Here is a 24926-nt window from a genome sequence, read left to right on the forward strand (position 1 = left end):
TTGCATGAGATGATGCTTGGTCACGGCTTCCCCTCACAGTTCCCGCCTTGTCAGAAACTGCCGGGGAGGAGATGAACGGTTTTATGCAGTTGCCACAAAAGCCCTCCTGCCCCGCGAGAAGTAGTTTTGCAAGCCTTGCTTCAAGAAGGTAATCAATTGCTTGCAGTGTGTGAAGTAAGCAAAGAGTCCCGTTGAGACGTGATTAACTTCAAATCGACGGAATCCCTCACGCTGTTAGCATGGTCCTTGGCATAATTTTGCTGTATGTCAACTTGCACGCCTCCAGGTGACTCCCAGGTATGGGGAAGGGTTAGCATGGGCTGTGGGTGATCTCCAGGAGGCGGGTGGGATAAAGCAACTCCTCTCCTGGGGCTAAGAGAGTTCAGTAGCAGGGATGTGGCCAGACTTCGTCAGTGGTCCTCAGGGCCTTAACGTTGGTGAATTCACCAGTGCCATTGCTGCCATTGAGGTCAAAATTGGGAAGAATAAGGGAAACTCCCCCAAATCCAGCTGGCTTTTGTTAAGTCCAGGATTTTAGGGAAATATTCTCCACAGGTGCACCAATACAGCAGGTGTTCAGGCATGGCACAAGAACGAGGGGTTGAAGGAAATCATCTTAGATGATGTAGCCTCTATATTAGATGGACACTATGTCCCACAGAAGAGGGGCCTCTCTTCCAATGACCAACCTAACCGTGCTGACAAGCTCTGAGGTCCTACAGGATGGAACAGCCCCCAGACGGGGGCAGAAGTCTGATTTCCCAACTAGATGGCCCTGACAAGATGCAACTTCAATGACTGCCCGCGCCTTGAGTCTGGAAGAGCTTGTAACTCTTCTGCTGGTCTTGGCTGTCAATCCTCAATTTGGGAAGGAGGGTGATGAGCAAAGGCAGGTCGGTTGACTTGCGTACGTCAGAACAATTGCAGCTGTGTAGAAGATGAGCTTCTGTGTCTCAGGAAACCTGAAGGGCAGTTCAAACTCACAGAGGATGCTTTTTAGGAAATTTTCATACTTTTCTTCAACTACATGGTCGATAAATATTTACTTAATTTTCTCCTCCCCACATTTCTTCCTCAAGTGTCTTGATCCCATGAGCTGACAATTTTAACAGCATCACATTCCAAAGACTGCAAGAATTAGCAACTTTAAGATTGAGACTGCATTTTCCCAGTCTGGAGTTGGTTAGGTCACAGTACGTGTCAGTCCTTTGTAACAGCAATGACATGCAGGAAAATCTAGTGAAAAAACTCCAGTTTATTTGGTTAATTTGGTATCAGTGGCTTGGCTCTGATTCATCTCCTATCAAAACAAAATGAATGGTATTAATAGATTCAAAATGTCAGTTAAGCAGTGTTTATCCTGAGCTTGTGTATACAGAAATGAATAATCTCTTGAGGACGAGGGACAGAGGCCAAAGCTAAATGCCATGCAGAGCAGTGGGTGGGTAAAACTAAGCCAAACTTACTCAACTGCTCAGTGTTGTTGAACTCAAACTAACGTTTAGTATTAATTTAAATTAAATCTGTGAGTAATGATCATCCTGTGGACATGGGGGGTTTATGTATGGCATTTTTTTTTTCCATTGTGGTTTTTTTCCCCCATTTTAAAATGGTGCACAATTAAAAAATCAGGTGTGTTGCAGACATGACATACATAGCAATATTGGGAACACTACAAAGAGAAAGAGTAAAAAACCCCAAACCCTAGAACCAAGCATATCTTAGTTCTACTTACGTAAAACAGGCTAAACCATTGCTAAATATTTTTAATTGGGATTTTTTCACTTGGGAGTTTGTGGAGATTCACCAAGACTCCCTGTCAAATTCTGAGAGATGGAGCTTCAGGGGACAGGAAAGGAAACTTCTGTTATAGATAACTGGTTTAAAAAATTAAAGAAACCAATGGTATGAGGAAAAAACAGTTTCATGTCCATTCCCCAAGGCAAGAGGATAAAAGATGGAATCCCTCACAGATCTGGACCGGGGCGATCTGTTGTTCAACACATCATTATAAAACCTAACCAGGGAGTGAGTAGTGAGGTGACAACGTTTACAGGCAATATTATCCCAAACAGACGTCCCTGAAACCAGGGAAAGATCTCACAGCACGATGCGATGAGGAGATACAACGGCAGATGTGATTTAATGTCAGTAAGAAACACATCTTGGAAAAATTATGCTAACCATACGTATAGAGTCACAGGCTCTAAATCAGCTATTACCTGTCAGGAATAAAGAAATTTAGGAGTGATTGTTGATAGTTGTCTGAGAAGATCAGCTTAACGCTCAGCAGTAGTCAAAGCAACTGTTGGCAGCTGTTAGAAAAGAAATAGAGACCAAAATAGTAAACATCATTAGGCTGGTGTATAAAATACCACATTTTGATGACTGATGCCGGTCCAGGCCACACCATTTCCAAAAGCATATGTAAAACTACTGAAGTTACAGAGAACATGGTTAATCAGAGGGAGAAGTCAGCTTCTGCATAAGGGAAGACCAAAAGTCTGCAAAGGACATGACTGGTGAGGCAGGGAGGGAGAACATGATAGAGCTCCTGAGTCACAAATGCTGCAGGGACAATGAAGGAATAATTAGGCAGTAAACACCCATGACAAAAGCAGGGAGACACGAAAGAAATTCCCAGGCAAAAAAAAAGCAAGGAAGTTTTTCATGTAACACATTGGCCCCTGATGAAGCTGCAGGGGCAGGATGTTGCAGAGAACAAGAGAATTAAAAGGGTTCAAAAAGGGACTAAAGAAATTAATGGATTAGAGGGTCATTAGTGCTATTAAACATGATGGGTGGATGCTTTTCAGATTAAAAATGGACTATTAACCACAGAAAAGCTTTCTAGCCTACATGAAATGATCTTATTGCAAGATTTCAAAGGCCACAACACATGTCATCATCATCGGTGCCACCACACTGGCTCACAACCTCAGCAGAAATGCCACAGGGTGTCAACTCCAAATCCAGCCACGGACCTTCTCGTTTTGGGGTCAGGTACACCAACACATTGACATACCTTACACACCAGTATTGATCATGTTGCATTTTAGTGGTATGTAAAGGAATTAGCTGCTCAGGACTGGGTATCTGCAATATCAAAGCAGGGGATCGTGCATGCATCCTGCTTTCAGTGTATTATTAAACCACTCTATGTATACTACACCTATACCAAGTCTCTAAATCTGGACTATATACAGGCACTATTAGTACTTATTCTTCTCAGATTTAGTCTTTTTAGCTTACACCAACTCCAAACTCTGACAACAAATGTAGAGCTAGTGCAACAACAATCAGTAAAGCTGGGAAGAAGTCAAATAACGTCCTAATGTGAGAGTTTTCCATGGGCTTGGAGGAATTTTGAAGAAAAGCTTGGAAGAAAGCCACAAGGAACTTTTTAAAGGGCAGTGTGGTGATGCAACAAGGGGGAATGGTGTTATAACTGAAAGAGGGCAGATTTAAATTAGGTATTAGGAAGACATTCTTTACTGTGAGAGTGGTGGGGCACAAGCACAGGCTGCCCAGAGCAGCTGTGGGTGCCCCATCCCTGGCAGGGTTCAAGGCCAGGCTGGACGGGGCTGGGGGCAGCCTGGGCTGGGGGGAGGGGGCCCTGCCTGTGGCAGGGGGGGTGGGAACTGGAAGGTCTTGGGTCCCTTCCAGCCCAAACCAGTCTGATACTATGAACTTTGCAAGATTTAGGAAAGACAGTTGACCGATGCAATTATTCACTCATATGCATTTATGGCATCTTTTTTAATGGGCTCGAAACAACTTCTAAAAACATGGGGGAGAAGAAATGTCTTGGGAAGCATCTGTGCACTACACTGTGGCTATACTGTGTGCCTGGCCTGGTTATCCAGCCTAGATATGCCAGGGCTAACGTCCAACGCAGACAAGCACCGGCTGCTCTTCGCTTCTTGCACTGAAACCAACGAAGTGAAAACACAGTATCATTTTCCCTAAACTTTAACCGAACTTTTCCCTCTTTCAATAAAATACTGCTACCCGCGGGCCCCGCAGGCCAATGCGGCTGAGCCGCCGCCTGCATCGCTCCGCTTGCCGGGCTGTCCGGCTCCGAGGGACGCGCCCGCGCTGCGGCCAGCCCGGGGGCCGAGGCAGAGTCCCCCGCTCCCGCAGCGAGCGCTCACGCCGCCCCGCCGGGGCAGGGAAGGCGGTAGAGGGAGCAGGGCCGAGACGCCCCCCGGCCCGGAGGCTGGGCCCTCCGCCACGCCTCACGGCCTCGGCCCGGGCCCGGCCCACAGCTGACGCGTGGACCTGGCTGACCGGCGGAGGGAGGGTTCGCCGGCGCCCGGCCACAACCCCCCCCGTCAGCCGGGAAAGGGGCCAGCTCCTGACACACCCCGCGGGGCCGCGGCCGGGGCCCCAGGGCCGGGGGAAGGCGGGAAGCGCTGCCCGCCCGCCGCGGCCGCTCCGAGCTGGCGCCTCAGCTCGGCCACAGCGCCGCTAGGGGAGCCGGGCGGGGGCGGGGGTGGCGGGACCTCCCTCGCGGCCCGTCGCTATTGGCCGCCGCACGGCGCCGCCTCGCGTCATTGGACCCTTCCGGCTCGCCTGCCGTCCGCCGATTGGCGGCGCGCCCCCGGCTGGCGGACGGGGGCGCGAACGTGCCGGGCGGGCTGTTCCCTGGCCGGGGGGCGCGCGCGGGCCGCCTCGTGGGGAACTGCACGTAGTCAGGGCGGGCGGGGGTGCGGGGAGGGCACGCGCCGTTCCCGCCAGCGCCAGGGCGGGGGACGCGGCAGGGACGTCAGGCGGGGGGGGGGGGGAGGGGCGGCCGTAAGGGTGAGGGGGCCGGCCCGTGAGGAGTGGTCATGGGGGAGATGAGAGGTGGCCAGGTGGCCATGGGGGTGTGGGGCAACTGTAAGGGGATATGAGGGGTGGCCATAGGGGGAGACGAGGGGTTGCCATGAGATGTGGGGGGCAACCATGAGGGAAGATCGTAAGGAGAGATGAGAGGTGGCCATGAGGGGAGATCATGGGGGGAGGTGGGGGGGTGGCCATGGGGTGTGAGTGGCAGCCATGAGAGGAGATTGTGAGAGTAGATGAGGGGTGGCCATGCGGTGTGAGGGGCAGCCATGAGGGGAGATCATGAGGGGAGGTAAGGGGTGGCCATGAGGTGTGAGGGGCAGCCATGAGGGGAGATCATAAGGAGAGATGAGGGGTGGCCATGAAGGGTGGCCATGGGGTGTGAGGGGTGGCCATGAGGGGAGATGAGGGATGGCCATGAGGTGGGAGGGGCAGCCATGAGGGGAGATTGTAAGGAGAGATGAGAGGTGGCCATGAGCGGAGATGAGGGGTGGCCATGGGGTGTGAGGGGCAGCCACGAGGGGAGGTTATGAGGGGAAATGACAGGTGGCCATGGGATGTGAGGGGTGGCCATGTGGGGAGATCATGAGGGGTGGCCATATGGAGAGATGAAGGGCAGCCATGAGGGTTGAGGCATGACTGCCATGCAGTATAAGGAGCCACTATGTGGGGAGATTATGAGGGGAGGTGAGGAGTGGCAAAGAGGGTTGAGGGGCAGTGGCTATGAGCCGTGGCTATGGGGACATGAGGGGCGGATGTGTGGAGAGATGAAAGGTGACTGTGAGGGGTGAGGCATGATGGCCGTGGGGTGCAAGGGGCTGCTATGGGGGAAGATGGAGATAAGGGGTGGCCGTGAGGGGTAGCAGCCGTGAGGAGAAATGAAGGGTGGCCCTGGGGAGATGAGGGGCAGCAGCCATGCAGTGTGAGGGGCCAGCCTGTGGGGAGATGAGGAGTGGCCATGAGGGGTGGTTGTGGGGTGTGAGAGACAGCCATGGCTGCTAATAAGGCCAGGGGAAGGTGACTGACATTGCCTCCCTCTCAGGAACAGGGCTGAGGTGCCCCAGACATGACCCACTGACTCCCCCCAGAGCAGCTGGCTGTGGGGGTCCTGCTCATCACCAGCGCCAGTCTCCTCCCCTGGCTGCCACCCAGGCCTGGAGGGGTGGCAGGCCTCACATGGGGCTCTGCATCACTAGGCTGCCCAGCTGCCCAGGGAGGCCTCTGCCAGGGCTGGTGAGGTGTGCAGTGCCCTCCCGGACCCCACTCCCGGCTGCTTTGAAAGGCCTCTGCTCATGTGTTGCAGCAGCATGTCTCTGCACAGCAAGCTACCTCCTAACATGCGTGAGATCGCCTGGTGAGGGATTTCGTAGGCACCTGCCCTGATCTGCATGTGTAATAACGCCCTTTTCATTTTAACAGGTATTGAGGTGACTTAGAAATCCAAATCTGAGGGGCCTGGGAGGAAATTTAGGAGTGTTGCTGGAAGTAGATGTTGGCTCCTGTTTGGGTACTTTGGTGCTTTGGAGAAGATACCTTATTTTTACTGGACAAAATACATAGATACGTGTTGTTGAGCAATACTAGAGTCTTCATACAGACAAGGCAGGTTTCATTTTTATATGAGTGGATGATAACCCTTTCCTGTTCCAACAATTTACCTTGGACAACCGTAGTAAAATCCTGGCTGTATCATGTGTATTAGGTGGTAAAAATACACATTTTTTTAAGCTGGCTATAGGTTCAGTGTTTGTCTAGACTGGCTGACGCACATTAAAACAAATCGCCTTGCCTCTTGGAAAGGGGATTGCCCAAGAAGGCTGGTAGTGAGTGACCCTTCTGACAGAGGGAAAGGGTATCAGTGTTTTTTATCCTGAGGGGCATGAATTGGTGTTTGGTATTTGGGGGGGTCCCAATTAAAGCCCAGCTTTGCCATAACATGCTGTAAAGGGACAAGCAGCAAGAGTGGGAATTTTTGTCATGGGGAGACCAGAAGCCACAGCTTTGATGGGGGGAATAGAGTGCCTGAAAACAGAAATAAACCATGAAAGGAGCATCACTGGTGTTGATTTAATTATTCCTTATTGCTAAACAGACTCGGTCAGACTGGTGAAGCTGCTCCAGAAGAAAAACCTCCGAAGTTTGCCAGCAAGCTGCAGCAGTGACTCGAGTTGGAGATCATGGTTACGTCTCCTCGAAATTAAGAGAAATTAGCGTTAGGGCCCGTTAAATGCAAACCGAGAGGCTCTAGCCATGGAGCTGGGACCCTGCCGGGTGTCTGTGCGTCAGCGGCGGGGTGAGGAGAGTGGAGTGATGGGGAGCCCCATCCCTGGGGCAGGACGGTGCCAGGCGAAAAGCCCCAACGGCCAAAGCTTAAAATAAAATAAATAAAATAAATAATAAAAAAAAAAAAAAAAAGGCGCCTTTCAGGCCAATACAGCTTACTAAGCAACAAGAAATCGCATGAGCGCTGCCAGCCAGCGCGCCGGGCGTCTCCCCCGGCTCCGGCGCTTGGGTAAACAGTGGAGCCTCGGGGGCTGCGGGGAGTGGGGCCCTCCCCGCCCCGGCCCGCCGGGAGCCGGCCCGCATGGGGAGCGAGCCGGGAGGGAGCCGGAGGGATGCGCCCACCCTCCTAGTGCCTTCCCCCGCGGTGGGCAGGCATCGCCGGCATCCCCCGGGCCGCGGCGGCGCGGAGCAGCCCGCCGGGGCTGGGGGCCGGGCGGCGGGGGGCGTGCATTTAAAGGGAGCTGCGGAGCCAATGAGCAGGAAGGGGCTGAGCATGTGGGGAGGTTGTTTACACCAGCCCGGCCCCGGGAGCTTTAACCCGGCCGGCGGCGAGGCGCGGAGCGGGGCTCCCCAGACGCTGTGAGTAGCGGGGCGGCGGCGCCGGGCATCCCCCAGGCGGTCCCCCTCCCTTCTTCTCTCTTCCCCGCCCGGCATCGCCGGGAAAAATGGGGAAAAAAGCCAACAGATAATAATGAAAAAAAACCCGCGCGCGGGAGCGGTGATTCCCGCCCGGCCGGGCCGCGCCTCCCCCGGCCCGGGCTCCTCCCCGCCCCGCCCGGCGGGGCTCCAGCCCGGGGCCGCCGCGTACGTGAGCCGGCCGCGGCGGGGACGGGGATTTCAAAACAAGCTGCGGCGGGGGAGGCGGGCGGGAGCCGCGCCGGAGGTAAGCGTTGAGCCGCGCCGGGCCCGCTCCCCCGCCGTGCGACCCTCCCCTTCCTCCGGGGGGGGGCAGCTGGCTCTGCCCTTCCCCTCCGGGGTCTACGTCGTCTCTCGGTGCGCGCACCCCCTCCTTCAAGCTCTGCTTGCTGCACGCTCCCCTCGGTGCATGCCCTCCCGGGGCCTGCCTGGTACCTGCGCTCACTCCCGCTCTCCCCCCCCTCCCCCGCCCGGTGCCTGCACACCCCTGTCCGGTGACTGTGCTCCCCCCCCCCTCCCCCGCCCGGTGCCTGCACATCCCTGTCCGGTGCCTGTGCTCCCCCCCCCTCCCCCGCCCGGTGCCTGCACATCCCTGTCCGGTGCCTGTGCTCCCCTCCCCCGCCCGGTGCCTGCACATCCCTGTCCGGTGCCTGTGCTCCCCCCCCCCCCCCCGCTCCCCCGGCCGGTGCCTGTGCTCCCCCCCCCCCCCCGCTCCCCCGGCCGGTGCCTGTGCTCCCCCCCCCCCCCGCTCCCCCGGCCGGTGCCTGTGCTCCCCCCCCCCCCCCTCCCCCGGCCGGTGCCTGTGCTCCCCCCCCCCCCCCCCTCCCCCGGCCGGTGCCTGTGCTCCCCCCCTCCCCCGGCCGGTGCCTGTGCTCCCCCCCCCCCCCCCCCCCCCCTCCCCCGGCCGGTGCCTGTGCTCCCCCCCCCCCCCCCCCCTCCCCCGGCCGGTGCCTGTGCTCCCCCCCCCCCCCCCCCTCCCCCGGCCGGTGCCTGTGCTCTCCCCCCCCCCTCCCCCGGCCGGTGCCTGCACACCCCTGTCCGGTGCCTGTGCTCCCCCCTCCCCCGCCCGGTGTATGCCCCGCCCCCCGGCTTGCCCGGTGCACACGTGCCCTGCCCGGTGCCGCCCTCCGCGGCAGGCCCGGGCACACGCCGCCTCCTCCTCCCCTGCCTCCGGCCCTGCCATCTTCCCCATGTGCCTGCACGGCCTCGGGCTCTGCACATGCATGCGCGCACACACACGCACACGCGTATGCTATATGCATGCCCTGTCTCCATGCATCCTAGTCCCAGTGCTCGCACAGCGGCTTGAAGTCACACTTCACCAGCACCGCTCCCAGAAAGCGGCGAACTCCCGCCCTTTCCTTCCTGGCTACCCTCACCGCCAGGGCTGCCGGCACGCACCGGCCTGCTGATGCCTGGGGAAGTCGCTTTGCCTACGTCGGCATTCCTGCCTGCATCAGAAGATACATTTTTAGCCAGGCGGGTGTCCTCTGAAAGCTTTTTCCTCCGGAATCGCCCAAAGGTGGAACGCTGGCATGGACGAGGGTCGGGGAGCCCTTCCCGGCGCTGCCAGCGGGGATACGGGGCAGCCCTGTGGTGACACGTCTGCGGGCATAACTCGAGCACAGAGCACTGAGGCGGGATTAGAAGGAAACTATTCGGGAAAGCGCCTGTTCTGTATTACTGTCTGTGAGGGTTAGGTCACGGGTGGGTTGGCTCCATCTTGGGGTCAATAGAGCCTTGTTGTGTGCTTTTTTTTTTTTTTTTAATAAAGGCCCAACTTTGCAAACTGCTCCATGCAGATTATCTTGTTTCCCAGTCATGATGGGTGTGGGCCCAAAGTGCAGTTTGTAAAGAGTTTTGGGATGAGAAGGGGCTTTTTGGAAACTGCGGGGTTTATTATCAGTTGTAGCAGCGTTTGGGGTCTCTTACAGGGCGGACTTTGCAGTCTAGGATGTTGATCCATGGCATGGAGGTGTGTGGCAGGAGTTTGGCCTGATTTGAGGGAACCTACTAGCGTTTAATCCTAAAAAAAAAAAAAGTGTGGTGTGTTATTGCACATTTTCTGGGGAGGCGATTTGTGCCAGTGGTCCTGATACATGCAGGAGCTGCCTTTCTCCCGGCCAACCCTGGACAAACAGCAGCTGTGGTGAGCGCTGGGGCACCCTCTCCACTTTGCCACGGCCCCGCGACCTTCCCCTCTTGCTAAACGAACCGTTCCTCATTTGCCAAATGAGGCGCCTGCATTCCCAAAATCTCCACCCAGGCTTTGCTCTGCTGGGGGTGGCAACGCCGGTAGGCACAAGGGCTGACGTTTTTCCCCGGCGAGAGCTGGAAGAACGCCGTCCAAAATACACGCCCGGCATTGAAGCAAGAAATAATTTGGGATCTGTGCTGGCTCTGACCCCTGCGGCGCGTGATCGCTAACAGCTGGGAGGGCTCGGCAGCAGCGTGGCCTCTGGCTCCGCCTGCACTCCCAGCTCTTGCTCCTCTTCTTGCTTTGTGTTTTGGGGCATGGGGGGAAGGATTTTTCAGGATTGGTGTGTCACCCTTGGCTGTAGGCTGAGTGCTGGAATGGGATCCAGCATTCAAAGGTCTGCTGGAAGCAGATGTGGCTCCTAAAACTGGCTTTGGGGAGGGTTTTTCTTCCCCCTAGTTGCGGGAGTGCTGCTCTCCTCATTCCCACTTCCCCCCTGGACCTGAGGGGGAAAGAAAGGGAAGGTGAAATAAAACCCCAGAGGAAATGGAAAGCAGCCTCCCACCCTTGGCACTGCCCTCCCGGCCCTCCCGGTGCCTGGCTGCTGGCCAAGCACTGCCTTGAAACCGTCGTGCACCAACTGCTGGGGGGTCGGCAGAGATCGGTGCCATTTTCTATGCGGTGGTAGCACCGACATCGCTGCATTGACTCCCCGAGCCCTCGGAGAGGCAGTTCCCAAATCCCAGTGCCTGGGGTAACCAAAAGCATGGTTTTAAGGTGAAGCGGGAGGAAGTGTGGTCTGGTGGTTAATACCTGCAGCGGGGCAGATGAGCTTTGCTGCAGCTTTGCTCTCAGATTTGAGGTGAACTGCCATGTCCCTCCCACCAGCCCTTTTGGTCTCTTTTTTATGAGTACTGTACCGGTATACAGGAGGTGTGGGAGCAGAGCTGCTTGGGCAGGCCACTTGTGTATGTCAGAAAACATGTTGCACTGTGGAAAAAAGGCATTATCAGAGAGGGCTCAGGAGCATCCCCTGGTGATGCCCGTACGCTGCAAAATTCCACCGTGTTCCTTGGGCAGGGCATGATTAGAGAGAAGCCGGGGAAGTGACTGTTCAGCCAGCTGCCACAGCCTCTTTGATCCTGCTCTGGAGGGAAGGCAGCGACAGTGGCAAAGTCCCCATGCACTGTAAAATGGGCAGCCCTGGCAGGAGGTGCTCTCCTTGGCACACCTCTATCCCTTTTGCATGCTGTCCCTCTCTTCCTGCTCTATTCTTTATGGCTTCTAAATAGCTGTTAATTTTCTACGTGGGGAGGGCAAAGTGAGCAGTGTGTAGAGTTATTCATAAAAGCACATGTAAATCCTGAGTGTCCTTTGAAGCAGGATGTGGTTTGCAGTAACCCTTCCTGGGACAGCTGGAGGTTGAGAGGAGCAGTGAGCTTCTCTTCCTCAGGAAACTCTTCTCATCTGAGATAGTGTGTAAAACAGCTGTGTAAACCAAAACAAACCAACAACAAAATAATGTCGCATCTGCAATTTAAACTCTGCTTTGTGACAGCTACCCTGTGCTGGGTGTGAGCACTCAGTGGCTCAGAGTTAATCCTCCCTGTTGCACAAGCGGTAACTTCTTGGAATGGGACTCTGTGGCCCAAGTTAATGCTTTGACAAACACCCGTGGCCCCCAGCTGGCCAGGTGATGGTCGCTGAGAAGCCCAGGCAGGGTGATGGAGGTGGTGGGTTTGTTATGGTACAAAAGCACTTTGCTTTTTATGGCGCACCCCAAGATGCAGGGCCACACCAAGCATCTTGGGTCCTCTACCTCCTCCCAAACCCCAGGCACCATCACCCTTTGGCCTCACTGCAGTGTGCGTCCTTGCTTCCCATGCTCCTTGGAGAGGGTGTTGTAGCAGAGGAGGCATTGAGAGGAGGATGAGACAGAGGAGGACAGCACATGCTGCTGGAGCTGTTGGATTTATCAGGGCTGGATGCATCAGCTGTCGCCATACCTTGGTGTCCCTTGCTTTTAAGGAAGCCTGTAAACACTTGTTTCTTTTAAAACGGCAGTAAAGTCTACAAACCCAGAGGAATGAGCCAGGCAAGCTGCTCTCTGGAGAGGCTTGTTAGCAGAGCTACACTAACACCAGGAAAACCTGTGTCGGATTTGGGGGGCAAAAATTAGTTGAAGATAGTTAGAACATTTTTATCTAAAACTGTTTCTCTAAATTCTTTTCTAACCAAGCAGGGCAGGAGGGTGCTCCTGTTTTGTTGCCAGACTGACCTGGGAGGGCTGGATGTGAGCTGCAAGCTTAGGGAAATGTCTCCCAAAAGCTTGAGAGCTCCTGAAGAGGGGAGCATTGGCGTGCTGGCTGAGAAGGGGAGCTGGCTGTCACTGCCAGACAGCTTTCTTTCCCTGCCAGGGCAGGGGAGTTGCAGGACGGCGCTGGGCATGGGCCCAAGTCTAGAGGTCAGGGTTGAAAGGCACCGATGGCAGGTTTCAGCGTGACGGGAGGGAATAGCAGCAGTGGCCTCAGGAGCATGTGGCAGCTCGAGAGGGGAGCGTGGGCTCCAAGGGCTGTCCTGACTCTGTCTACGTTTCCTTTGGGCTGGCTTATCCCTGTTTTTTTCCAGAGGGGTTTAGAAATGACAGTAAAGACAAGAACTGCAGGGTCAGGGTAGCTCAGGCACACTGCTGTCCCCACATCCCCAGGGGGTCTTGTCACCTGGGGATGCTGGAGCAGCGGAGAGCAGCTTTCTCAGCTCCTGGGGTGGTGATGGGGGGAAGGCGCTGGTTGTACGTCATAGTCCTGCACCAGAGGTAACATCCCCGTGTCTTTCTTCCACAGCGTGTCCAAGATGGCGAGCGTGCTGTCCAGGCGTCTGGGGAAGCGCTCCCTGCTAGGCACCCGTGTTTCTGCCCCCAGTGCCTTGGCTGACGGCGTGCTGGTGGCCACCCAGATTCCCAGCTTGCAGACTGACCTTGGCCGGGCACCTGCCCACACGGCGCCACGAGAGGATGGATCTTGTGTGCTGTCAGCAGAGGAAAGCAGTCAGGTGCCCAGGTTCCCCAGCCCCAGCCGCTGGCAGCTCCGAGCCGGGCAGCAAGTGCGTAAGGAGGCTTTCTTGTGTCCTTGGCTGGTGGGATGTGCACTGGTTGGGGAGAAAACTCCTGGGGCTCTCCCAGTGTAAGGTGCAGTTGGGACTGGTAATTACAGAGTCATTAACGGGTGTTGGCATTGGTGCACTTGGCCCTGGCTGTGCCTGATGGGTTTGGACCATAGCAGCTCAAGCAGAGATCCACCTCCTCTGGGAGATGTCTCCAATCCCAGCCAAAAGTGGGTCTCCAGAGAAGAGGGTAAGATAACCTGACAGTTCCCTCCAGTGTTCTCCAACTGTCTGAGGCTAAGGGAGATGGTTTCTATTATACTTAGTGAGTCTCAGTGGACTTCTTTTCCATGAGCTTCTCCTGTCTCCCCGTAACCCATGTTTACATCTTCAGGGAGGTGGCAAGGACCCCCCACAGCTTAGCCACGATGGCGGTCAGCCTTGTGGCTCAGGCCTTGGAGCTTAACCTGCAGCAGCTTTTTGCTGCAGGTTTAAGGGTTGATGGTGTGGATGTATGTGGTGAAGAAGCTCTTAGGGAAAAGTAAGGTGTGATGGTTTGCCCAGAAAGGACATGTAGTCTTGCTGGACCCCACTGTTTCTTGTGCTCTGGGCTCCTGATTCTTAGGAGAGCCATGCCTTGGCCAGGATGCTGCCTGGAAAAGGGACAGCACTCGTTCCCGATCCCACCAGTATGGTTCCTGTTAATGCCTGGCCAAGCAGCACTGTCTGAGGAGAGCTGTGAGCTGCTGACGTAGAGCCCATTTCTTGGCTGCTACCTGCAGAACTGGGAAGTATTTTCTGGACAGAGGTTGTGAAATGAAGTGTAAATAAGGCGTCTGTTCAGTTTTCTGGCTCCTCCTGCCCCATGTTTATTAACTGCAGGATGGTGAGAGTTGTTTTCTCCTACGTGCTCCGCTGTGGAGGATTTTGCTTGCTTGCTTTGCTGCTGGGAATGGCATAAAAATAGTGATGGGTGCCTTCACCTCCCAGCAACAGCCAGGACCTGTGCCGGTGGCTGTGCAAGGCAGAAGGAGATGTTGGCTCCTCATGCTGTGTGGTTTGGCGGACAGCTGGTGTGGTTCACAGGGAAGCCTTGCTTCTCGTTTTTAGAAAACAGGGTCAGGGTCTTCTGTGTCTTGATCCTTGCACTGATCCCCTTAACTCTGGTCGTGCTGTAGGTGGCTTTTTCCACCCTGTGTTTCTCCCAGACACCCCACCTGAGATGGTCTTGCAGGCTTCTCCTCAGTCAGGGTATGGGTGCACGTGTCTGTCCTGTATTGGCTTCTTGGTATGGCACCTGTGGCACTTCCATGAAGAGATGTTCCTGTTACTATAAATAGTCGGAGACATATGTAGCGTCTTTTGACACAGATACATTTCCATTAACAGAAATAGGTTCATGGGTGGTAGTGGTACAACACTGCCCATCAGGAGGAGTGTGAGACTCTGTGAAGGAGAAGGTGAGGTTTGCACATCTCCTTCCCCTGCCCGAAGGAGCTGGGATTGGAGGAGCCAAGGTGTGAATTCAGGATCCCTTCACCTAGGAAACTGCCATTCCCCCGTCCCCCTCTAGCTTTTAATTCTTTTATCTACACACTCTGCCAGGGTGTGCCATAAGCGTGGGAGTCCTTGCAACAGGATAGTGTGAGAACAAAACCAAATCAGACAAAATTCATTTGAGGAAAGTCCACCCAAATTACAACACTCAGAGAGGGGGCTGATACTGGCTCAGGAAATTTCTCAGCTTGGGATTGCTGGAGTTGGGGAGCTTGTGCCTGGGAAGAGCAGCTTCTGTGGTGGTGGGGTTGGGATGAACCCTGGCCACCCCTTGGTTTGCTGACAGCAGTCTGAAGTCCAGGCCCTTCAGGACAGGCTCTGCCTTTGTCCTAAAGTCCTCTGTGGCCCCCTCTGCTGCGGGAGGAGGGAGGATCCTTTGGTGGGCAAAGGCTTATGCTGCAGCAGAACATCCCCCAGGAGCAGCGGGGCAGTGGATGGCAACAACAAACCACCCCTTGTGCTGTTTTCAGGTCCTCATCACTTACAACGGGCAGGAGTGCACGGGCCTTGTGGAGCAGCACAATCCGCTGAGCGACAAGGTGAAGGTGCTGCTGCCGGAGCAGGGCTTGCAGGCGTGCTGGAGGGTGCAGGATGTGCGGCCGGCCATACTCCAGCCCCCTGCCCTGCCCACAGCCAGTGGTCCTGGCCCTGCTGAGGCACTGCAGAGATCTGTATCCAGCAGTATTGATGTACCAAAGAGGTTCGTGCCTTTGGCTGGGGGTATCTCATCTTGGGTGGGAGAAGGGTTCTTGGCATCTCTGGCGGCGCTTCCACTTGGTTTTACACCAGTGAAGAGGGCGGTGATGCTGGGGATATATCCGCTTTTCCAGTGTGGGATTATCCAGTGGGTGGTTAAATTTAGGATTAAGGGGATTTTTAATTTTTTTTCCCTCCAAATGAAGAGAAAACATCTTTCCCTGTGACTTAAAAATGACTCAGTCTACAGAGGGAGGCCATGAGGGTGAACCTGTGCTTGCTGCTGCAGGTTGTGCCTCCCTTTGGGTGCCTGGTGGCTCCTCGGGTCATACCTGGGCTGCTTCTCCGCTTTTTCCTCCATGTGTTTCACATCTCTCCCCTCATGGTGCAGGAAAGCCGATGCCGCTGTGGAGATGGACGAGATGGTGGCAGCCATGGTGCTGACGAGCCTCTCCTGCAGCCCTGTGGTGCAGAGCCCTCCTGCCAGCGAGAGTGGCATTCCCTGTGAGTGTGCATTTAAAAATACACACACACACACACATATATATATAAAAGAAAAAACATCTGAAACAAAAGATGTGGAGAAATGTGCTGTGCCCTTTGGATCCCAGTACTGGGGCTCTTGCCAGCTGCATTCATTCTTTATGCCTGGTGCTGAATTGCTGCCAGCACAGGGACTGTGCTGGGTTGGAGGTGGGCGGGGAGTGGCACGAGGGTCGCAGCAGAGCCCACGGGTGCTGGCACCGGTTGGGGCTGAGCAGGCTGGGATGCTCCTAACAGTGTGGTGGGGGTAGCCCTGCTCTCCACAACTGTCCCAGGGGCCTGGGAGCCCCGCGAAGGAGTCCCGGGCAAGGGAGCACCGCCCGGTCGCTCCTTTTTTTAGAGGCAGTTTCATTCCTGAGGAGTCAAATGCAGCCGGAGGGATAAAAATAGCCACCCGGAGCCGTGGGAAATGTGCGTGCCCCAGTGCTGGCTGCTCACCGTGTGCCGGCTGTGCCGGCGGGATTGCACTGAGGCCAAGGAGGATGGGGAGGGGAAGAAAGGGATAAACGACCAATAATAGGGAGCTGGCGCTGAGCAAAGGTAAAAAGGCTTCACCATGCCAAGTTTTTTAAAAAAATAAATAGGCAAACTGTTGTCACGGGTTATTTAGCCTCAGGGCTGCCCTGGTGGGGTTTGGTTGGCCCTGAACTGATCATGGCAGCACGCGTGCCCTTCCCACAGCCTCACGGGCAGCGTGTGATCCCTGGAAAGAGAGTGGCGATGTCTCAGACAGCGGCAGCAGCACCACCAGCGGGCACTGGAGCGGGGGCAGCGACATCTCCACCCCTTCACCCCCCCACCCCGCTGGCAGCCCCAAGTACTCCAGTGAGGCCCTGAGCTCCCCCCAGGCAGACGATGGCTTTGAGACTGACTCTGACCCATTTCTCCTTGACGAACCTGCTCCGCGCAAGAGAAAGGTACTGTTGCTGTGGAGAGGGGGTCCCAGCACCAGTGGGGTGGCTTGAGCTGAGCTGCCTTCTGTGGAGGGGACGCTGCCGCCAGGCAGGGAGTTGACGGGCTGTCTCTCTGACAGAACTCTGTGAAGGTGATGTACAAGTGCCTGTGGCCAAGCTGCGGCAAGGTCCTGCGCTCCATTGTTGGTATCAAGCGGCACGTCAAGACCCAGCACCTCGGGTAAGATGAAGATTTCACCTCCTCAATCCCTGCCTGACGACTGAAGCAGGGTGCGCCCTGCCACTGCATAATTCATAATTCCTGCAGTGAATCCCCAGTTTCAGAAATACTGGCCTCTGTGCACTGAGCCTGGCAGTTCTCAGCCAAAGCAGTCTGTGTCACTGAAGCCACTAAGTTTCCCCACCTTCAGGGAGCCCAGGGCACTCTGGGAGGCGTGGGGGCCCTGTTTGGGCCTTGGGACTGCCCAGCTCAGGTGTGCATTTTGCACCAAGGGAGTTCAGGTTACACACAAGCCCTGGGCTCCTGGGCAGATGCAGAAAAGCACCAGCCCAGCGGGGTTTCGCAAGGGCTGGCAGCGTGAAAGCCGTGCCTGTGGCAGCACCTGGCTCTGGCTCAGCCGTCAAGTGCCAGCCCAGTGGCAGCTGCCCCTTTGGCAGTTTGCTTTGTCCTGCTCTCCTGTGAATTCCTCCCAAAATACAAAGTGGTGAGGGTGTGGGGATCAGCTTTGCTGTGCTCTCCTCCTGTGGCTCCATTGCACTCCTCCCCCCAAACTCGTGTTTTCTTGTGCTTTTGCCTGTGTTTTCCAGTATCTGTTTTTCTCCTTCTCCCTTGCAAACGTGAACGCTCTGGGAAAGGTGAGGACTGAAGGGTTGTGATGCAGTGGGCAGCGCTGGACTGCCATCCAGTGCTGGATAAACGCACTGGGAAAACAACAAAGCTTTGAGGGGCTGTTTCCTGCTGGGTGAACCGCAGGGCTTCATCTTCAGCTTTGCTAAATGAACTCAATTAGAGATGAACAGGGGATTTTCAGTGGCACCCAGTCAATGTGCCAGCATTTTTTAAAGGCCCTGGAAGAGGTTTTGATCTTCCTTGGAAGTGCAAAGTGCTGCTGCAGAGGCAGTGGCCGTTGCTGATTGCAGCTGATGTGATGCTTTGGAGCCTGGGTGTGGAGCTGTTCTGCACAGGAGGGCAAGATCACTCTCCCCCAGGGCAGTCGGGGACTGCTCACTGACAGAAACGGGGTCGCCTTTTCACCGCTGTCCCCTTTTCCTCCCTGGTAGGGATGGTGCAGACTCCGACCAGCGGAAGCGGGAGGAGGATTTCTACTACACTGAAGTGCAGGTGAAGGAAGAGCCAGTGCCGGAGGCGGCCACAGCCACCAGCCCCACATCTGTGTCCGCTCCCATCATCATCCAGCAAGCCCTGGGAAAGCCAGAGGCACTACTGGTGGAGCAGCCAGCACTGGAGCCCGCCCTGGCCAGCAGTACCCTGAGCCAGTCTGCCCCCAGCTCCTTCTGGCACATCCAGGCTGATCACGCCTACCAGGTGAGCTGGTGGCATCTCCCGGGGACAAGTCGCCTCCAGAAATCTTGCTGAAGGGCAGGTTGTGATCCGGTTTGCTCAGCAAGTCCCCAGTGTGGCAGGGACGTTTCATTGCCACCCCTGCAGCGTGGAGAGGCTTTGGTGCTGGTGTAGAACTATCCCCTGCCTGGCTGCCCTTCAGCCCTCAACCAACCAGTTCATTAATGCCGGGTTAAGGGGCTTGTGTGCTTCTGCTGCAGCTGTTCCCTGGCTGGGATGGAGCTGCTGGCCTCTGCTCCCCTGCAATTACCCTATGCTGGTATGCAACACACCCTTTTGCCTGAAGATAACACCGGGCTGGAATGCAGCCGCGCCAGATCCTGCACGTCTCTGCTGCACGCTCACCCTCACCGGGGGCATGAGCTTTTGAGGCACAGGAAGCCTGGGGACCTAGAGCGGTGGCCCCATGGGCAGCCTGGGCCAGTGGCCCTTGTCCCAGGGGCTGCTTGAGAGCAGAGCACTGTTCTGGAGCTGCAAGCTAGTTCAGGGACAAGGTGTACAGATCCATAAGCTGCATGTGTATCCATTCCCATCCCAGGGAACGGATGTGACATCATCTAAAAGCAGAAATCCTGCGTAAGGTGCAGAAGTATATGCATATAGACCAGGTCGGTGCATGTGGTTTGGTATTGCAACTGAAAGCAGCTGCAGGAGTGAAGAAGCTGCTGTGCCCTGGCAAAGGGTGACAGCTCATGTGCTGTGCCCCGTGTTAGCGGGATCTGGTGCTGGAGGAGGGGTTGCATGGGGATTTCCATCCCACCCCTGGCGCTTGCAGTTTGCAGGTACTCCAGGCTGGTCTGCTGGGGAGGTGAATGCCTGGGGGGGGGGCGCATGTGGGAATGGGGGCCCCCTGGGACTCATGCTGGCCCCCTTTTTTTCCCCCCCCCACAGGCGTTGCCCTCGATCCAAATTCCAGTGTCCCCTCACATCTTCACCAGCATCAGCTGGGCCACTGCCACCTCAACCCTCCCGTCCCTGTCACCGGTGAGTTTTGGGTGTTTCCCCTTCATCTTTTGGGGTGTAGGGTTGGGCTGGGAGCTAAGGGGACCTTGCTTCCACTTTCTCACTCTTCACTTTAAATGTTGGGATCTGTGGGCTGAGGGCACCCATGTCTCCTCCCACTGCCCCACTGCAGCACCTGAAGGCCATGCAGGAGGAGGACTGCATCCTCCCGCGTGCCCTTTGACACCCGATTTCCTGCAGGTGCGGAGCCGGTCGCTCAGCTTCAGTGAACCCCAGCCACCGACGCCAATGCTCAAGTCCCACCTGATCGTCGCCTCGCCGCCCAGGGTGTCCATCGGCACCAGGTGAGGGTCCTGCTGGCTGGAGGGGAGCAGAGGTGCATTCCATTGGCAAAAGGGGTGCCCTCCTGCATCTCCACTGAGATGCAGCAGGATGGTGTTTGGCCATGGTTACAGGGCCTTACCCTTAGATACGTGCCTGAAGCTCTGCAACAAGTGGGTAAATGTTACTTCTTGTTTTCTCCCTTTTTGCAGGAAAGTCCGTGGTGAAGCCAAAAAGTGCCGTAAGGTTTATGGCATTGAGCACCGGGACCAGTGGTGCACAGCCTGTCGGTGGAAAAAGGCTTGCCAGCGCTTCCTGGACTGAGTGCAGCACCACGGTGCCGCGTCCCTCCCCTGCTCCTGCCCGGGGAGCACTGGAGTCCCTCACTGCTGCAACCAGGGACCTTGGAGGTACCTCCTGTGACCCCAGAAGACACCTCCAGAGCTGCGTGTAAATTCTTCCTCCTGTATATTGTACATCTGCTGGGTTTGGTCTTTTTTTTTAAAAAAAAAACCCTTTTCCTTTTTTATTTTTTTTTAAACCTGAAGAATATCTCCCTTTGTATGGTAAAAGCTGGGGCTGGGAGGAAAGAAAGCTGGTTCCTCAGGGTTCAGGGGAGATAGTAGGCGATCTGAGGACCAAAGAGCTTCCTGCATTTCCCAGATCGGCCCTAAAATCTCCCAGACTGTCCTAGTGTGGCTGGGGTGAGGCGCTGAGGCAGCTTCCCATGTCCGTTGACTACCTAGAAAATGCAAATCCCTTGTATCCTTTAAGGGAGGGGGGTCAGTACCAGTTAGAGCTTTAAAAAAGAGAATGCTGTTGGGTTGCTGCAAGCGCAGGAGCGGTTCTTGGGGCAGGAGTCGGAGGTTTTTCTCCCTGCGTGGACATGGTCTTCGCTCATGTCACATCTCACTGGTCGCTTGAGCCTGCATGTATCTCCAGTTGGTTCCAGCATGTTGTTTTTGGAGGCATTTAGGGGAGAAAAGCATCCCAAACGTTTTAATCAGAAAACCTGAGAATTTCGAAGGCAAAACCTGGTGTTCTTTCTCATTGTAGGCTTTGTAAGTCTGCTTAGCTCCGTGAAAGGTGTATGTTGTGGCCCTCACCACATCTTTCAAAACTAGGCTGAGCAATTTTGGTTTTTGTTTTTAATTAATGATTCCACCAGTAAAGGCAGCTGGGAGGACCAGTAAGAGCTTTCCTTAGCATCACCGTATCACCTCAGTTCAGCAAAACACTTCAATATTTGCTTTTTAATCCCATCGAGCCTGGGCAGGAGTCAATTTTTCCTGACTTTCATCCTTTAAAACATCGATCTACCCAATTGCTGCAGGTTTCCGGTCACTGTGGTGGCTTTCCCACCTACACCAGCATCGCTGGTGGTGCATTGCACTTGCTGTCAGGCCGGGATGTGTGTGGCCGGGGAGCTGGAATGTCCTGTCAGTTTTCTGCCTTCGTGGAGGCAGGCAGACGTTTGGACTTGGGTTTTCTTTTTTTTTTTCTTTTTTCTGCGTTTTTGATAATCGTAACCTGTAACCTGCAGCCATTGAGCCGAGAGCAATTCCTGCGTGTGACTTGCGCCCAGGGTGTTCTTAAGGACCCTGTGCCGAGACTCTGCTTTCCTTATAAAAGCAAATGGAGTGGTTGGGAGAGTCTGATACTGCTCCCGGCTTGCTGCAAGCCCTGTTGTTGGAGGGATTGGGTGAGCAGGTAAAGCGGGCTGAGACATATATATGTATTACTGGTGTTTGTTGACATGTTTTGGGGGTTTTGTTGTTTGCAATTTTGTACAAGTAAACCATATATCATCCCACAACCTGATCTGTCCAGCATCCAACTGGCAGATGCAAAATTTGGCCACTTGGAAAGCAGGAGCCAAACTCTTTGGGCAGGGTGTGACATGGTGGGGTCACATCCCCTGTGGGTCTGGCTCAAATCCCAGGGAAGAAAAGAGGTTTTGGTCCTTGAGAGCTACTCGCTCTGGCTCCCATCCCTGCTGGAGCGTGGTATTGAAAGTGAAATGTTGGGAAAAGCCTTTTCCTCTCCCACTGGCATTGGAGACTCTTTGCAGGTTCCTGGGTTGAGCATTTTATTGCAAAACCAACTTATTTTAATTAAAAAAAACCCCAAAACCAAACACCATGCCTTTGCCGCTGTTTGACCTCCAGCAGTTGAATGGCTGAGCCAAGATTACAGTCCTGCTCGGCCTTGTGGGACTTGGCATGTTTATCCTGTCAGGGAAGGGCCCCACGATGCTGGGGTGCAGGCAGGTTCTTGGTGGTGCCGGAGATGCTGGTGGCTCTCCAAAAATGAGCTGGCACTTTGGGAAGTCTTACGCAGCGCTTTGCTGTATTTTACGTTTTTCAAATACTTGTTAAAAACGGGGCTTGAAGCAGTGCTCAGAGCACAGAAGGAAAAAAAAAAAAGGTTGAATTTTTGCTTTCCTCAGACCTTGTGCCTTTGCCTCCGTGACTCAAAGACACCCAGGCAAGACCAGTGATTTTATTTCTTGCTTCTTATGCCCTTTGTGCCCCAAACGGTATCAGGCAGAGCCGGATCTGTGCTGGCACTGGCCGGACATGGCTCTGCTTCCAGCCCAATCATTCGGAAAACTTCAGACCATTGGGTTCATGCCCCCAAACGCGCTGTGTAGCATTGGACGCCCCAGCCCTTCCCAGCACAGATCTGCATCAGAGATCGGGATTTTCCCTGGTGGGAGCTCGGGTGTTCAAGAAATAAAGCGAAAACAACTTTTTGCTTTTCTGTTAAAGATGCTTTTTTTTTTTTTTTTTTTAAAAAAAATATATATAGGAAGAAAAAGGTATCAGTGGCTTTGGAACAGGCAGGCATGTGCGGTGTGTGTCCTGGGAGAGCGGGGCTGGCGGGACCCCCGGCAGCAGATACAGGGGACACAGCCCCTTGGCCTCAGCCCTTGCAGTGCCACCACCTCCCGCAGCGTATAGCACTTACTGCCCAGCACGGTCGCCTCGTGATATCGGTGGTGTTTTATCCAAGGGGTGGGAGGCGCCTACAGCCTCTTCCAAGGGCTTTTGTGGTACAGACTTCATTGGACAAAATTGTCCTTATGCTTGTGGCTCTGTTGTTTTTTTAATTATTATTTTTAATGGAGAAATCAGTGCAGGGTGGGTTGGGTTTTGTGTTTTGTTTTGTTTTTCCTTCTGGTTTGGGAGTATTTTGGAATTTTTACACTTTAAACCAGAAAAACCTTCTCATGTTTTTGCAGAAATGACAGCAGGCTTCCACCATGTCTATCGGGTTCGTTGACATTGGAGATGTATTTTTTATTTTTATTTTTTCCTTTCCCTATTATTTTTTAACTCGCTTCCAGCCACCTCCTGACCGTTGGACTTTACCTCCTGACATTTTGAGTCTTGCTGGTCTCAAGAAATCTCCTCTTTTTGCCCCAGCCACGGGTAATCCTGACCGGTAAATCCAGCTTGGAGAGTTTTCCCTCATCCATCTGGCTGTCTCCCGGAGCATGTATATGTATGTATATAGGAACCTCTTAATTGGGCACTAATTAATTGGAGGCTACTCCCCCATCTCCAGCCAGGACACTGCTCACACCACTGCCAGTGGGGGTAGTTGCACCCCAAAAGCCGGGTGACCCCATGTCGTCAGTCTCAGCACTGTTAGTGGGGGACTTTGTGGTGGTGTCACGGGGTGTGGGGGAGCAAGGAAAGGGGTTGGGGACACTTGGCACCGTGGCCGTGCCCCCGTGGGGCCACTGGCTGAGCAGGATGATGCTGTTATCAAGTGAATTTTTCTGTCTCGTTGGAGCTTTTTCTCAGCTGTCTTCCAAGTATTATTTTTATTGTTAAAAAAAAAAAAGAGGGGAAAAAAGTTAAAAAATAAAAATGTGAAATGTAATTTTTACAGCAGCAATATGAAATATATTTTATAAGAAATAAAAAGAAAAGTTGCCTCATAACTTGCTGGCTCTGCCATGTCCTTATAGCCTAGCCCCGGGGGGCACCCATGACCCCCCGGGACCCCATGGCCGCGCAGGGAGCCCTGTGGCACAGCCCTTTCTGGCACCACTAGGTAGCAGTGTCTGCCCGGCGCTGGGAGCCGCGCTGGCAGCGCCGCTCCCCCCCGCGGCCCCAGGCTCTGCGCATCCTCTGCTGTTTTTCCCCCAAAATCCCGAAATACCTCAAGTTTTAAACTTGGGCTCTGCAGGACGGGATTTGCATGTGCTAAACCCGGCTGGTTTGTAATCGGTGGCCCAGAGTCCTGTGGCCGGGAGCCCTTCCCTTGTGGCCGGTTAAGCGCTGAGCTGAGAAGTTGCTTGTTGATGCCAAAAAAAAATGGATAATTTTTTTTTTTTTGGAATGTGTGTTGAGGTGCCAGCTGGCCGTGCGCGAAGCGATCCCCTAACCAGCCAAAGTCTTCCCCAATTAATTTTTAATTTCCAGCTGCTGGTCAAAACAGCAGCAGAAGTCGTGCCTCTGCCCGGAGCTGCAAAGTGGGGACACAGCAGCCCTGCCACCGGCTGGTCCCAGTGTGTCCCTACCCCTCTGCCGCAAGGTGCTTGGGTGGTGATGCCCCCCCTCCCCAAACGTGGGGGGCTCCTGAGCTGAACCCCTGGACTTCCAGCTGGGCTGGGGCCTCGCTGGGGGTGCCTTCCTTATCCCTATGGAAAAGGATTCTGGGTGTGCAGAAATTCCCCTTTTCTCTTAAACCCTAAAATCCTTTTTTTTTTAACCCTTAATCCCCCGCTCCCCATCCCATCCCATTTTTGGCTGAGGGACACATGTGCGATGGGACAGACCCTGCCGGTAGCTCTGCAGCAGCCTGCGTGAGGGGGATTTCTGCCATCCTGGAAATAACACAAATGTACAGAAATCTCCTTTTTTTCCCCTTAAAACCAAACTCTTCCCCAGCTGAGCAGGGCCATTCAGTCGTTCCCCCCCCCCCCCCCCCCGCCCCCCCCCCGTGGCAGGGGGGCAGCAGGGACCTGCGTTGACCCAAGTGATGGTTGCCAGTCGCAATGATATCGTAGAAACAGTAAACTAATTTATTAATCCTTTTGCTATGTACAAGTTTAATGGAGAAATCTTTGTATGAAACAATTAAAAAGAACAAGATCTGGGATTTTTTTTTCATCGGGGTTATTATATTATTTATTTTATTATTCCTTTTTTTTTTTTTTTTTACAAAGAGTGAAGGGCAGCACTGCGGGTAAGACCCGGGCGAAGTCGCTCCAGGTTTATGCTTTTTGGGTAGCAAATTAGGCAGGAGAATCAACCGGCTCTGATTATCCTGGGAGCGACACGGCGGGGGG

General features: G+C 54.6%; 1 protein-coding gene across 3 annotated transcripts; it reads left to right on the forward strand.

The window, feature by feature from the left end:
- Positions 1 to 7615: 7615 nt before the first annotated feature.
- ZNF395 (zinc finger protein 395) lies at positions 7616 to 22411 on the forward strand. Of its 3 annotated transcripts, none has more exons than XM_055810822.1 (10): positions 7616 to 7689; positions 12787 to 13045; positions 15073 to 15302; positions 15690 to 15802; positions 16523 to 16758; positions 16875 to 16975; positions 18037 to 18301; positions 19229 to 19321; positions 19541 to 19644; positions 19834 to 22411. In XM_055810822.1, exons 2-10 carry the CDS (start codon positions 12797 to 12799, stop codon positions 19943 to 19945), a joined length of 1503 nt encoding a protein of 500 aa, XP_055666797.1. In that variant the 5' UTR covers positions 7616 to 7689; positions 12787 to 12796; the 3' UTR covers positions 19946 to 22411. The 3 variants fall into 3 exon arrangements, with proteins under 3 accessions (XP_055666797.1, XP_055666796.1, XP_027641363.1); XM_055810821.1 differs by lacking the exon at positions 7616 to 7689 and adding an exon at positions 7714 to 7993; XM_027785562.2 differs by lacking the exon at positions 7616 to 7689 and having other exon boundaries at positions 12825 to 13049.
- Positions 22412 to 24926: the final 2515 nt, after the last annotated feature.

Source organism: Falco peregrinus, chromosome 7, assembly GCF_023634155.1.
Source record: "Falco peregrinus isolate bFalPer1 chromosome 7, bFalPer1.pri, whole genome shotgun sequence".
NCBI classification, from domain to species: Eukaryota; Metazoa; Chordata; class Aves; order Falconiformes; family Falconidae; genus Falco; species Falco peregrinus.

Bases quoted from the DNA above. Each gene is read 5' to 3' on its own strand.
- ZNF395 (XM_055810822.1), top strand. From the start codon at position 12,797: ATGGCGAGCGTGCTGTCCAGGCGTCTGGGGAAGCGCTCCCTGCTAGGC. The intron at 15,303-15,689 runs GTTCGTGCCTTT...CTCATGGTGCAG, and splicing joins AGTATTGATGTACCAAAGAG to GAAAGCCGATGCCGCTGTGG. The intron at 16,976-18,036 runs GTAAGATGAAGA...CCTCCCTGGTAG, and splicing joins GTCAAGACCCAGCACCTCGG to GGATGGTGCAGACTCCGACC.